This window comes from Rana temporaria (assembly GCF_905171775.1).
Source record: "Rana temporaria chromosome 5 unlocalized genomic scaffold, aRanTem1.1 chr5y, whole genome shotgun sequence".
NCBI classification, from domain to species: Eukaryota; Metazoa; Chordata; class Amphibia; order Anura; family Ranidae; genus Rana; species Rana temporaria.
Genome location: NW_024404466.1, coordinates 1 through 15,307, shown reverse-complemented (window position 1 = coordinate 15,307; position 15,307 = coordinate 1). Strand labels below are relative to the sequence as shown.

At 53.2% G+C, this 15,307-nt stretch overlaps 1 protein-coding gene across 1 annotated transcript in view; it reads right to left on the bottom strand.

Moving 5' to 3' along the window:
* PARP10 (poly(ADP-ribose) polymerase family member 10) overlaps positions 1–13,791 on the bottom strand; it is a gene marked incomplete at its 5' end in the record, with an annotated part of 117,547 nt that extends 103,756 nt beyond the window's left edge. The window contains 3 exon segments of the mRNA XM_040334342.1: positions 1,243–1,482; positions 8,494–8,645; positions 13,716–13,791. Of these exon segments, the coding sequence (XP_040190276.1) occupies positions 1,243–1,482; positions 8,494–8,645; positions 13,716–13,729 (406 nt within the window).
* Positions 13,792–15,307: the final 1,516 nt, after the last annotated feature.

The window sequence follows — 15,307 nt, the reverse complement described above, 5'->3', positions numbered from 1 at the left end:
CTGTCCTGTAATCTCAAGTCTCATAGAGAACAGCTGAGATAGACCCCCTGCGCGCACGCCGCTGCTTAGGCGTGTACCACGAGGCTACGCGCGCACACATAGCCGCACGCACGCACATGTCGTCACACGCATCTCACGGAGCACGCCGCGCACATTCGTGCGCACCGAAGCAGCGTATAAAAAATTCATTTGTGCGCGCGCGTGCGCCTAAGACACATCAATGTCGCGCGCGCATGACGCTACGCGCTCATGCATGAGGATGGAACACCACAGCTCCATGTGAGCCCAGGTAAGCCAAGTGAAGCCAAACACTTTGGACAACTTTTTTCTGCTTTTAACCTGCACAGGAGGGGCTAACTACCTGACTAGAGATACCCCTCCTCCCCACAACACACAGGACCATATAGGAGAAGCACAGACAGATAGCTTTAGGCAAACATAATGGCTCAAATAAAGGAAGGTTACTCCTAGGACCAAGTCCTGAAGCACCTTCACTTACCTGATCCAACGCTGCAGGACTCTGCATAACAGACAGTCCAATCTTCACCCATCATGGAGAGCAGCGTCTATAGACCTTCAGGGACCGGGGTCCATGGACAGGAACACCACACCCCTGGACCCATATCGCACCCTGTCAGTAAACTTTTGGTATTAGGAAATTGACCAAAGTACTGAATAACCAGGATCCAGCTCTCAAAGAGAAGCATTACAGGCCAAACCCCGTTCTTCTTAACCGGGGCCCGGGTACCGTCCACTTTGGCTCAGAAGCACTTTGGACGGATCCGGATTTCATGGAGGTTTTTTACATCCAATATGGATCCCTCCAGTGGAGCTCCTTGGAGCACATGTTCACTCGTGACCAACACCTTAGACACTGGCAAAAAACTGAGGCACTCCCGGTATGGGAGGGGTTATATAGGGGAGGGAACTTCTTGCCTTAAGGGCGTGCCAGTGTCCACACCTGAAGGTACTCTCTATAACCCACATAGTAATTACTATGCTTCTCTGTGTCCCGTGATGTACGAGAAAGAAACATTATTTTTTTAAAGAACATTTTAATGTTTTTTAGGGTGGACCTCCGCTTTAAATCCGGATGTATTTCTACTAATAACCGGATACAAATATTTATAGGGAATGACCCCGGGGGGGATCCAGGGAATAGCCAATTGCTGACAACACAGGATGGAGATCATACAAATGTCCATGGAGAAGACGGAATGGAGACCTACTGGCTTCACCTACCTTCTTGGCTCAGCTCTTGCTGGAAGGAGACAATGGCGGCGGTCTTATCTGCAGAGCGCAGGACGCTGAACTCTTGCCGGCCACTCACGGCCTCCACATATAATTCCAGGAGAGCCTCCGTTATGTCCGGATCCAACCCGCACAGAGCCACCATCCTGGGGTCCCATGGGGGAGGACGCCTCACCTGAACAGTCACATGGTTTAAGCGGTGCTCCCCCTTAGACAAGACCCTCTCCGCATCTGGAAAACAAAAGACCAAATCCGCTCACCTGACTGAACTAGCGTACAGCGCCCTCCAACCACCCTACCGTACGCCACCCGCCAATCGCCCCCCAACCACCCTACCGTACGCCACCCTCCAACCGCCGCACCGCCCTCCAACCACCCCACCATCCTCCAACCACCCTGCCGTACGCCACCCGCCAACCGTCCCCCAACCACCCTACCGTACACCGCCCTCCAACCATCCCCCAACCACCCTGCCGTACGCCACCCTCCAACCATCCCCCAACCACCCTAACGTACGCCACCCTCCAACTGTCGCACCAACCTCCCTACCGTAGGCCACCCTCCAACCGCCGCACCGTCCTCCAACCACCCCACCGTCCTCCAACCACCCTACCGTACACCGCCCTCCAACCACCCTACCGTACGCCACCCTCCAACCGTCCCCCAACCACCCTACCGTACGCCGCCCTCCAACCGTCGCACCGCCCTCCAACCACCCCACCATCCTCCAACCACCCTACCGTACGCCACCCTCCAACCACACTACCAACCACCGCCCTCCAATCATCCCCCAACCACCCTACCGTACGCCACCCTCCAACCATCCCCCAACCACCCTAACGTACGCCACCCTCCAACTGCCGCACCAACCTCCCTACCGTACGCCACCCTCCAACCGCCGCACCGTCCTCCAACCACCCCACCGTCCTCCAACCACCCTACCGTACACCGCCCTCCAACCACCCTACCGTACGCCACCCTCCAACCGTCCCCCAACCACCCTACCGTACGCCACCCTCCAACCGTCCCCCAACCACCCTACCGTACGCCGCCCTCCAACCATCCCCCAACCCACCAACCAAAGAATAGAGGTCATGTGACCCACCACCCAGAGAATAGAGGTCATGTGACCCACCACCCAGAGAATAGAGGTCATGTGACCCATCACCCAGAGAATAGAGGTCAGGTGACCCATCACCCAGAGAATAGATGTCATGTGACCCATCACCCGGAGAATAGAGGTCATGTGACCCATCACCCAGAGAATAGAGGTCATGTGACCCATCACCCAGAGAATAGAGGTCATGTGACCCACCACCCAGAGAATAGAGGTCATGTGACCCACCACCCAGAGAATAGAGGTCATGTGACCCACCACCCAGAGAATAGAGGTCATGTGACCCATCACCCAGAGAATAGAGGTCATGTGACCCACCACCCAGAGAATAGAGGTCATGTGACCCATCACCCGGAGAATAGAGGTCATGTGACCCATCACCCAGAGAATAGAGGTCATGTGACCCATCACCCAGAGAATAGAGGTCATGTGACCCACCACCCAGAGAATAAAGGTCATGTGACCCATCACCCAGAGAATAGAAGTCATGTGACCCATCACCCAGAGAATAGAGGTCATGTGACCCACCCCCGGAGAATAGAGGTCATGTGACCCATCACCCAGAGAATAGAGGTCATGTGACCCATCACCCAGAGAATAGAGGTCATGTGACCCATCACCCAGAGAATAGAGGTCATGTGACCCACCACCCAGAGAATAGATGTCATGTGACCCATTACCCAGAGAATAGAGGTCATGTGACCCACCACCCAGAGAATAGAGATCATGTGACCCATTACCCAGAGAATAGAGATCATGTGACCCACCACCCGGAGAATAGAGGTCATGTGACCCACCACCCAGAGAATAGAGGTCATGTGACCCACCACCCTCCAACCACCCGGAGAATAGAGGTCATGTGACCCACCACCCAGAGAATAGAGGTCATGTGACCCACCACCCAGAGAATAGATGTCATGTGACCCACCACCCGGAGAATAGAGGTCATGTGACCCACCACCCGGAGAATAGAGGTCATGTGACCCACCACCCTCCAACCACCCGGAGAATAGAGGTCATGTGACCCACCACCCAGAGAATAGAGGTCATGTGACCCACCACCCAGAGAATAGATGTCATGTGACCCACCACCCAGAGAATAGAGGTCATGTGACCCACCACCCAGAGAATAGAGGTCATGTGACCCACCACCCAGAGAATAGAGGTCATGTGACCCACCACCCAGAGAATAGAGGTCATGTGACCCACCACCCTCCAACCACCCGGAGAATAGAGGTCATGTGACCCACCACCCAGAGAATAGAGGTCATGTGACCCACCACCCAGAGAATAGAGGTCATGTGACCCACCACCCTCCAACCACCCGGAGAATAGAGGTCATGTGACCCACCACCCAGAGAATAGAGGTCATGTGACCCACCACCCAGAGAATAGATGTCATGTGACCCACCACCCAGAGAATAGAGGTCATGTGACCCACCACCCAGAGAATAGAGGTCATGTGACCCACCACCCGGAGAATAGAGGTCATGTGACCCACCACCCGGAGAATAGAGGTCATGTGACCCACCACCCAGAGAATAGAGGTCATGTGACCCACCACCCAGAGAATAGAGATCATGTGACCCACCACCCGGAGAATAGAGGTCATGTGACCCACCACCCAGAGAATAGAGGTCATGTGACCCACCACCCAGAGAATAGAGGTCATGTGACCCATCACCCAGAGAATAGAGGTCATGTGACCCACCACCCAGAGAATAGAGGTCATGTGACCCACCACCCTCCAACCACCTGGAGAATAGAGGTCATGTGACCCACCACCCAGAGAATAGATGTCATGTGACCCACCACCCTCCAACCACCCAGAGAATATAGGTCATGTGACCCATCACCCAGAGAATAGAGATCATGTGACCCACCACCCAGAGAATAGAGATCATGTGACCCACCACCCAGAGAATAGAGATCATGTGACCCACCACCCAGAGAATAGAGGTCATGTGACCCACCACCCAGAGAATAGAGGTCATGTGACCCACCACCCAGAGAATAGAGGTCATGTGACCCACCACCCGGAGAATAGAGGTCATGTGACCCACCACCCGGAGAATAGAGGTCATGTGACCCACCACCCAGAGAATAGAGGTCATGTGACCCACCACCCAGAGAATAGATGTCATGTGACCCACCACCCAGAGAATAGAGGTCATGTGACCCACCACCCAGAGAATAGAGGTCATGTGACCCACCACCCAGAGAATAGAGGTCATGTGACCCACCACCCTCCAACCACCCGGAGAATAGAGGTCATGTGACCCACCACCCAGAGAATAGAGGTCATGTGACCCACCACCCAGAGAATAGAGGTCATGTGACCCACCACCCTCCAACCACCCGGAGAATAGAGGTCATGTGACCCACCACCCAGAGAATAGATGTCATGTGACCCACCACCCAGAGAATAGATGTCATGTGACCCACCACCCAGAGAATAGAGGTCATGTGACCCACCACCCAGAGAATAGAGGTCATGTGACCCACCACCCGGAGAATAGAGGTCATGTGACCCACCACCCGGAGAATAGAGGTCATGTGACCCACCACCCAGAGAATAGAGGTCATGTGACCCACCACCCAGAGAATAGAGGTCATGTGACCCACCACCCAGAGAATAGATGTCATGTGACCCACCACCCAGAGAATAGATGTCATGTGACCCACCACCCAGAGAATAGATGTCATGTGACCCACCACCCAGAGAATAGAGGTCATGTGACCCACCACCCAGAGAATAGAGGTCATGTGACCCACCACCCGGAGAATAGAGGTCATGTGACCCACCACCCGAGAATAGAGGTCATGTGACCCACCACCCAGAGAATAGAGGTCATGTGACCCACCACCCAGAGAATAGAGGTCATGTGACCCACCACCCAGAGAATAGAGATCATGTGACCCACCACCCGGAGAATAGAGGTCATGTGACCCACCACCCGGAGAATAGAGGTCATGTGACCCACCACCCAGAGAATAGAGGTCATGTGACCCATCACCCAGAGAATAGAGGTCATGTGACCCATCACCCAGAGAATAGAGGTCATGTGACCCATCACCCAGAGAATAGAGGTCATGTGACCCACCACCCAGAGAATAGATGTCATGTGACCCATTACCCAGAGAATAGAGGTCATGTGACCCACCACCCAGAGAATAGAGATCATGTGACCCATTACCCAGAGAATAGAGATCATGTGACCCACCACCCGGAGAATAGAGGTCATGTGACCCACCACCCAGAGAATAGAGGTCATGTGACCCACCACCCTCCAACCACCCGGAGAATAGAGGTCATGTGACCCACCACCCAGAGAATAGAGGTCATGTGACCCACCACCCAGAGAATAGATGTCATGTGACCCACCACCCGGAGAATAGAGGTCATGTGACCCACCACCCGGAGAATAGAGGTCATGTGACCCACCACCCTCCAACCACCCGGAGAATAGAGGTCATGTGACCCACCACCCAGAGAATAGAGGTCATGTGACCCACCACCCAGAGAATTGATGTCATGTGACCCACCACCCAGAGAATAGAGGTCATGTGACCCACCACCCAGAGAATAGAGGTCATGTGACCCACCACCCAGAGAATAGAGGTCATGTGACCCACCACCCAGAGAATAGAGGTCATGTGACCCACCACCCTCCAACCACCCGGAGAATAGAGGTCATGTGACCCACCACCCAGAGAATAGAGGTCATGTGACCCACCACCCAGAGAATAGAGGTCATGTGACCCACCACCCTCCAACCACCCGGAGAATAGAGGTCATGTGACCCACCACCCAGAGAATAGATGTCATGTGACCCACCACCCAGAGAATAGATGTCATGTGACCCACCACCCAGAGAATAGAGGTCATGTGACCCACCACCCAGAGAATAGAGGTCATGTGACCCACCACCCGGAGAATAGAGGTCATGTGACCCACCACCCAGAGAATAGAGGTCATGGTGACCCACCACCCAGAGAATAGAGGTCATGTGACCCACCACCCAGAGAATAGAGATCATGTGACCCACCACCCGGAGAATAGAGGTCATGTGACCCACCACCCAGAGAATAGAGGTCATGTGACCCACCACCCAGAGAATAGAGGTCATGTGACCCATCACCCAGAGAATAGAGGTCATGTGACCCACCACCCAGAGAATAGAGGTCATGTGACCCACCACCCTCCAACCACCTGGAGAATAGAGGTCATGTGACCCACCACCCAGAGAATAGATGTCATGTGACCCACCACCCTCCAACCACCCAGAGAATATAGGTCATGTGACCCATCACCCAGAGAATAGAGATCATGTGACCCACCACCCAGAGAATAGAGATCATGTGACCCACCACCCAGAGAATAGAGATCATGTGACCCACCACCCAGAGAATAGAGGTCATGTGACCCACCACCCAGAGAATAGAGGTCATGTGACCCACCACCCAGAGAATAGAGGTCATGTGACCCACCACCCGGAGAATAGAGGTCATGTGACCCACCACCCGGAGAATAGAGGTCATGTGACCCACCACCCAGAGAATAGAGGTCATGTGACCCACCACCCAGAGAATTGATGTCATGTGACCCACCACCCAGAGAATAGAGGTCATGTGACCCACCACCCAGAGAATAGAGGTCATGTGACCCACCACCCAGAGAATAGAGGTCATGTGACCCACCACCCTCCAACCACCCGGAGAATAGAGGTCATGTGACCCACCACCCAGAGAATAGAGGTCATGTGACCCACCACCCAGAGAATAGAGGTCATGTGACCCACCACCCTCCAACCACCCGGAGAATAGAGGTCATGTGACCCACCACCCAGAGAATAGATGTCATGTGACCCACCACCCAGAGAATAGATGTCATGTGACCCACCACCCAGAGAATAGAGGTCATGTGACCCACCACCCAGAGAATAGAGGTCATGTGACCCACCACCCGGAGAATAGAGGTCATGTGACCCACCACCCGGAGAATAGAGGTCATGTGACCCACCACCCAGAGAATAGAGGTCATGTGACCCACCACCCAGAGAATAGAGGTCATGTGACCCACCACCCAGAGAATAGATGTCATGTGACCCACCACCCAGAGAATAGATGTCATGTGACCCACCACCCAGAGAATAGATGTCATGTGACCCACCACCCAGAGAATAGAGGTCATGTGACCCACCACCCAGAGAATAGAGGTCATGTGACCCACCACCCGGAGAATAGAGGTCATGTGACCCACCACCCGGAGAATAGAGGTCATGTGACCCACCACCCAGAGAATAGAGGTCATGTGACCCACCACCCAGAGAATAGAGGTCATGTGACCCACCACCCAGAGAATAGAGATCATGTGACCCACCACCCGGAGAATAGAGGTCATGTGACCCACCACCCGGAGAATAGAGGTCATGTGACCCACCACCCAGAGAATAGAGGTCATGTGACCCACCACCCAGAGAATAGAGGTCATGTGACCCACCACCCTCCAACCACCTGGAGAATAGAGGTCATGTGACCCACCACCCAGAGAATAGATGTCATGTGACCCACCACCCTCCAACCACCCAGAGAATATAGGTCATGTGACCCATCACCCAGAGAATAGAGATCATGTGACCCACCACCCAGAGAATAGAGATCATGTGACCCACCACCCAGAGAATAGAGATCATGTGACCCACCACCCAGAGAATAGAGGTCATGTGACCCACCACCCAGAGAATAGAGGTCATGTGACCCACCACCCAGAGAATAGAGGTCATGTGACCCACCACCCGGAGAATAGAGGTCATGTGACCCACCACCCGGAGAATAGAGGTCATGTGACCCACCACCCGGAGAATAGAGGTCATGTGACCCACCACCCAGAGAATAGAGGTCATGGTGACCCACCACCCAGAGAATAGAGGTCATGTGACCCACCACCCGGAGAATCCTATATACAGATTACTGATCTATCACTGCTTCCTCCTCTATCTGACACGTTATATACAGGTGATATCTATGCAGTTAGTGAAGATATTACACTAAGGGGCGATTGGGGGGGGGGGGTTCTGCCTCTGGAGGTTGGTTGTGATTGGTCGGTGTGGAGAGTCACTTACCTCCAGGATCTGAAAATGTGATTAGCCCCACCGACCCATTCCTGGAGACCGACTGTATTGCCCCGCCTCCTGACCGACGTTTATTCTCAAAGTAAAGATGAAGAAATTCGTTGTCCACGTCTTCAGTAAGACCCAAAACCTCCACCTCCGCCCTGAGGACAGACAAAAATCACATTACATAGCTATTCGTCCAAACCACCTGTATGTACATTCGTATTGTGAGCTGATCAACTACTGCGAAACTGGGGCAAAAATCACACGTTCTCAGTGTATTACCCCCCCCCTGATCGAATGTTCTCAGTGTATTACCGCCTCTGATCGAATGTTCTCAGTGTATTACCCCCCTGATCGAACGTTCTCAGTGTATTACCCCCTCTGATCGAATGTTCTCAGTGTATTACCCCCCCCTGATCGAATGTTCTCAGTGTATTACCGCCTCTGATCGAATGTTCTCAGTGTATTACCCCCCTGATCGAACGTTCTCAGTGTATTACCCCCTCTGATCGAATGTTCTCAGTGTATTACCCCCCTGATCGAATGTTCTCAGTGTATTATCCCCTCTGATCGAATGTTCTTCAGTGTATTACCCCCTCTGATCGAATGTTCTCAGTGTATTATCCCCTCTGATCGAATGTTCTCAGTGTATTACCACCTCTGATCGAATGTTCTCATTGTATTACCGCCTCTGATCGAATGTTCTCAGTGTATTATCCCCTCTGATCGAATGTTCTCAGTGTATTACCCCCCCCTGATCGAATGTTCTCATTGTATTACCGCCTCTGATCGAATGTTCTCAGTGTATTATCCCCTCTGATCGAATGTTCTCAGTGTATTATCCCCTCTGATCGAATGTTCTCAGTGTATTATCCCCTCTGATCGAATGTTCTCAGTGTATTATCCCCTCTGATCGAATGTTCTCAGTGTATTATCCCCTCTGATCGAATGTTCTCAGTGTATTATCCCCTCTGATCGAATGTTCTCAGTGTATTACCGCCTCTGATCGAATGTTCTCAATGTATTACCACCTCTGATCGAATGTTCTCAGTGTATTACCCCCCCTGGTCGAACATTCTCAGTGTATTACCGCCTCTGATCGAATGTTCTCATTGTATTATCCCCTCTGATCGAATGTTCTCAGTGTATTACCCCCTCTGATCGAATGTTCTCAGTGTATTATCCCCTCTGATCGAATGTTCTCAGTGTATTACCACCTCTGATCGAATGTTCTCAATGTATTACCACCTCTGATCGAATGTTCTCAGTGTATTACCCCCCCTGGTCGAACATTCTCAGTGTATTACCGCCTCTGATCGAATGTTCTCATTGTATTATCCCCTCTGATCGAATGTTCTCAGTGTATTACCCCCTCTGATCGAATGTTCTCAGTGTATTATCCCCTCTGATCGAATGTTCTCAGTGTATTACCGCCTCTGATCGAATGTTCTCAATGTATTACCACCTCTGATCGAATGTTCTCAGTGTATTACCCCCCCTGGTCGAACATTCTCAGTGTATTACCGCCTCTGATCGAATGTTCTCATTGTATTATCCCCTCTGATCGAACGTTCTCAGTGTATTACCCCCTCTGATCGAATGTTCTCAGTGTATTATCCCCTCTGATCGAATGTTCTCAGTGTATTACCCCCTCTGATCGAATGTTCTCAGTGTATTACCCCCTCTGATCGAATGTTCTCAGTGTATTATCCCCTCTGATCGAATGTTCTCAGTGTATTACCCCCTCTGATCGAATGTTCTCAGTGTATTATCCCCTCTGATCGAATGTTCTCAGTGTATTACCCCCTCTGATCGAATGTTCTCAGTGTATTATCCCCTCTGATCGAATGTTCTCATTGTATTACCCCTCTGATCGAATGTTCTCAGTGTATTATCCCCTCTGATCGAATGTTCTCAGTGTATTATCCCCTCTGATCGAATGTTCTCAGTGTATTACCGCCTCTGATCGAATGTTCTCAGTGTATTATCCCCTCTGATCGAATGTTCTCAATGTATTATCCCCTCTGATCGAATGTTCTCAGTGTATTATCCCCTCTGATCGAATGTTCTCAATGTATTATCCCCCCTGGTCGAACATTCTCAGTGTATTACCGCCTCTGATCGAATGTTCTCAGTGTATTACCCCCTCTGATCGAATGTTCTCAGTGTATTATCCCCTCTGATCGAATGTTCTCATTGTATTATCCCCTCTGATCGAATGTTCTCAGTGTATTATCCCCTCTGATCGAATGTTCTCAGTGTATTACCCCCTCTGATCGAATGTTCTCAGTGTATTATCCCCTCTGATCGAATGTTCTCAGTGTATTATCCCCTCTGATCGAATGTTCTCATTGTATTACCCCTCTGATCGAATGTTCTCAGTGTATTACCCCCTCTGATCGAATGTTCTCAGTGTATTATCCCCTCTGATCGAATGTTCTCAGTGTATTATCCCCTCTGATCGAATGTTCTCATTGTATTACCCCTCTGATCGAATGTTCTCAGTGTATTATCCCCTCTGATCGAATGTTCTCATTGTATTACCCCTCTGATCGAATGTTCTCAGTGTATTACCCCCTCTGATCGAATGTTCTCAGTGTATGTGCCCTTCTGATTGGAGGGTTTATGTTCGGGGGCCTCGCAGGGACCATTCCTGGATTTCATATTGATCAGAAGAAGGAAAGTTTCTTACAGAGAATGTCTTTTCACTACAAAGTCACCAGGAGAAGGGCCCCACATTTACACTGCACGCTCCTGGGGCCCCACATTTACACTGCACGCTCCTGGGGACCCCACATTGACACTGCACACTCCTGGGCCCCCACATTTACACTGCACGCTCCTGGGGCCCCACATTTACACTGCACACTCCTGGGGACCCCACATTTACACTGCACGCTCCTGGGGCCCCCACATTTACACTGCACGCTCTTGGGGACCCCACATTTACACTGCACGCTCCTGGGGCCCCCACATTTACACTGCACACTCCTGGGGCCCCCACATTTACACTGCACGCTCCTGGGGCCCCCACATTTACACTGCACACTCGTGGGGCCCCCACATTTACACTGCACGCTCCTGGGCCCCCACATTTACACTGCACACTCGTGGGGCCCCCACATTTACACTGCACGCTCCTGGGGCCCCCACATTTACACTGCACGCTCCTGGGGCCCCCACATTTACACTGCACGCTCCTGGGGCCCCCACATTTACACTGCACGCTCCTGGGGCCCCCACATTTACACTGCACACTCCTGGGGCCCCCACATTTACACTGCACACTCCTGGGGCCCCCACATTTACACTGCACACTCCTGGGGCCCCCACATTTACACTGCACACTCCTGGGGCCCCACATTTACACTGCACACACCTGGGGCCCCCACATTTACACTGCACACACCTGGGGCCCCCACATTTACACTGCACGCTCCTGGGGCCCCCACATTTACACTGCACGCTCCTGGGGCCCCCACATTTACACTGCACGCTCCTGGGGCCCCCACATTTACACTGCACGCTCCTGGGGCCCCCACATTTACACTGCACGCTCCTGGGGCCCCACATTTACACTGCACGCTCCTGGGGCCCCACATTTACACTGCACGCTCTTGGGGCCCCCACATTTACACTGCACGCTCTTGGGGCCCCCACATTTACACTGCACGCTCTTGGGGCCCCCACATTTACACTGCACGCTCTTGGGGACCCCACATTTACACTGCACGCTCTTGGGGACCCCACATTTACACTGCACGCTCTTGGGGACCCCACATTTACACTGCACGCTCTTGGGGACCCCACATTTACACTGCACGCTCTTGGGGACCCCACATTTACACTGCACACTCTTGGGGACCCCACATTTACACTGCACACTCTTGGGGACCCCACATTTACACTGCACACTCTTGGGGACCCCACATTTACACTGCACACTCTTGGGGACCCCACATTTACACTGCACACTCTTGGGGACCCCACATTTACACTGCACACTCTTGGGGACCCCACATTTACACTGCACACTCTTGGGGACCCCACATTTACACTGCACACTCTTGGGGACCCCACATTTACACTGCACACTCTTGGGGACCCCACATTTACACTGCACACTCTTGGGGACCCCACATTTACACTGCACACTCCTGGGACCCCACATTTACACTGCACACTCCTGGGACCCCACATTTACACTGCACACTCCTGGGGCCCCCACATTTACACTGCACACTCTTGGGGACCCCACATTTACACTGCACACTCTTGGGGACCCCACATTTACACTGCACACACCTGGGGCCCCCACATTTACACTGCACACTCTTGGGGACCCCACATTGACACTGCACACTCCTGGGGTCCCCACATTTACACTGCACACTCCTGGGGTCCCCACATTGACACTGCACACTCCTGGGGTCCCCACATTTACACTGCACACTCCTGGGGTCCCCACATTGACACTGCACACTCCTGGGGTCCCCACATTGACACTGCACACTCCTGGGGTCCCACATTTACACTGCACACTCCTGGGGTCCCCACATTTACACTGCACACTCCTGGGGACCCCACATTTACACTGCACACTCCTGGGGACCCCACATTTACACTGCACACTCCTGGGGACCCCACATTTACACTGCACACTCCTGGGGACCCCACATTTACACTGCACACTCCTGGGGCCCCCACATTTACACTGCACACTCCTGGGGCCCCACATTTACACTGCACACTCCTGGGACCCCACATTTACACTGCACGCTCCTGGGGCCCCCACATTTACACTGCACACTCCTGGGGCCCCACATTTACACTGCACACTCCTGGGGCCCCGACATTTACACTGCACACTCCTGGGGTCCCCACATTGACACTGCACACTCCTGGGGCCCCCACATTAACATTGTACACTCCTGGGGCCCCCACATTTACATTGTACACTCCTGGGGGCCCCACATTTACATTGTACACTCCTGGGGCCCCACATTTGCACTGTACACTACTGGGGCCCCCACATTTGCACTGCACACTCCTGGGGCCCCCACATTTGCACTGTACATTACTGGGGCCCCCACTTTAGCACTGCACACTCCTGGGGCCCCACATTTACACTGCACACTCCTGGGGCCCCCACATTTACACTGGACAGTACTGGGGCCCCGTAGGGACAGTTAATGTAAATGGAGAGAGGAGAAGTCACTCATACTCACCGAACGTCCATCATGGAAAATCCACGATCACCCAAAGAGGTGCAGAGTCATCCAGGGAGGAAGTTGGGGGGTCACCCTAGGAGGGGTGCACGCTCACCCTGGTTGGGGGTGGGGAGGGGTACAGTGTCACCCTGGTTGGGGGTGGGGAGGGGTGCAGTGTCACCCTGGTTGGGGGTGGGGAGGGGTGCACGGTCCCCCTGGTTGGGGGAGGGGAGGGGTGCACGGTCACCCTGGTTGGGGGAGGGGAGGGGTGCAGTGTCACCCTGGTTGGGGGAGGGGAGGGGTGCAGTGTCACCCTGGTTGGGGGAGGGGAGGGGTGCAGTGTCACCCTGGTTGGGGGTGGGGAGGGGTGCAGTGTCACCCTGATTGGGGGTGGGGAGGGGTGCAGTGTCACCCTGGTTGGGGGAGGGGAGGGGTGCAGTGTCACCCTGGTTGGGGGAGGGGAGGGGTGCAGTGTCACCCTGGTTGGGGGAGGGAGAGGGTTACGTCCAGCACAGAGATGAGTTGCGGAGATGAAAGTCCTGAAATGAAAGTAGAAGTAAATAAGGAGGCGGGGAGGAGAGAGGGGAGGAGAGAGGGGAGGAGAGAGGGGAGGAGAGAGGGAGGGGAGAGGGGAGGAGAGTGGGAGGAGGAAGAAGGGGGATGACTTGCACTTCCTGTTATACATTATGTTGGAGATCTGATTGCTACATTGTATGTGAGGGGCGAAAAAAAGACACAAATACATCACTGATGTGGGGGAGGGGACATTAGAGTGTAAGCTCCTCTGTACAGAGACTGATGTGATGTGGGGGGAGGGGACATTAGAGTGTAAGCTCCTCTGTACAGAGACTGATGTGACTGTGGGGGGAGGGGACATTAGAGTGTAAGCTCCTCTGTACAGAGACTGATGTGATGTGTGGGGGGGGAGGGGACATTAGAGTGTAAGCTCCTCTGTACAGAGACTGATGTGATGTGGGGGGGGAGGGGACATTAGAGTGTAAGCTCCTCTGTACAGAGACTGATGTGACTGTGGGGGGAGGGGACATTAGAGTGTAAGCTCCTCTGTACAGAGACTGATGTGACTGTGGGGGGAGGGGACATTAGAGTGTAAGCTCCTCTGTACAGAGACTGATGTGATGTGGGGGGGGGGACATTAGAGTGTAAGCTCCTCTGTACAGAGACTGATGTGATGTGGGGGGGGAGGGGACATTAGAGTGTAAGCTCCTCTGTACAGAGACTGATGTGATGTGGGGGGGGGAGGGGACATTAGAGTGTAAGCTCCTCTGTACAGAGACTGATGTGATGTGGGGGGGGAGGGGACATTAGAGTGTAAGCTCCTCTGTACAGAGACTGATGTGATGTGGGGGGGAGGGGACATTAGAGTGTAAGCTCCTCTGTACAGAGACTGATGTGACTGTGGGGGGGGGAGGGGACATTAGAGTGTAAGCTCCTCTGTACAGAGACTGATGTGATGTGGGGGGGAGGGGACATTAGAGTGTAAGCTCCTCTGTACAGAGACTGATGTGATGTGATGTGGGGGGGGACATTAGAGTGTAAGCTCCTCTGTACAGAGACTGATGTGGGGGGGGGGAGGGGACATTAGAGTGTAA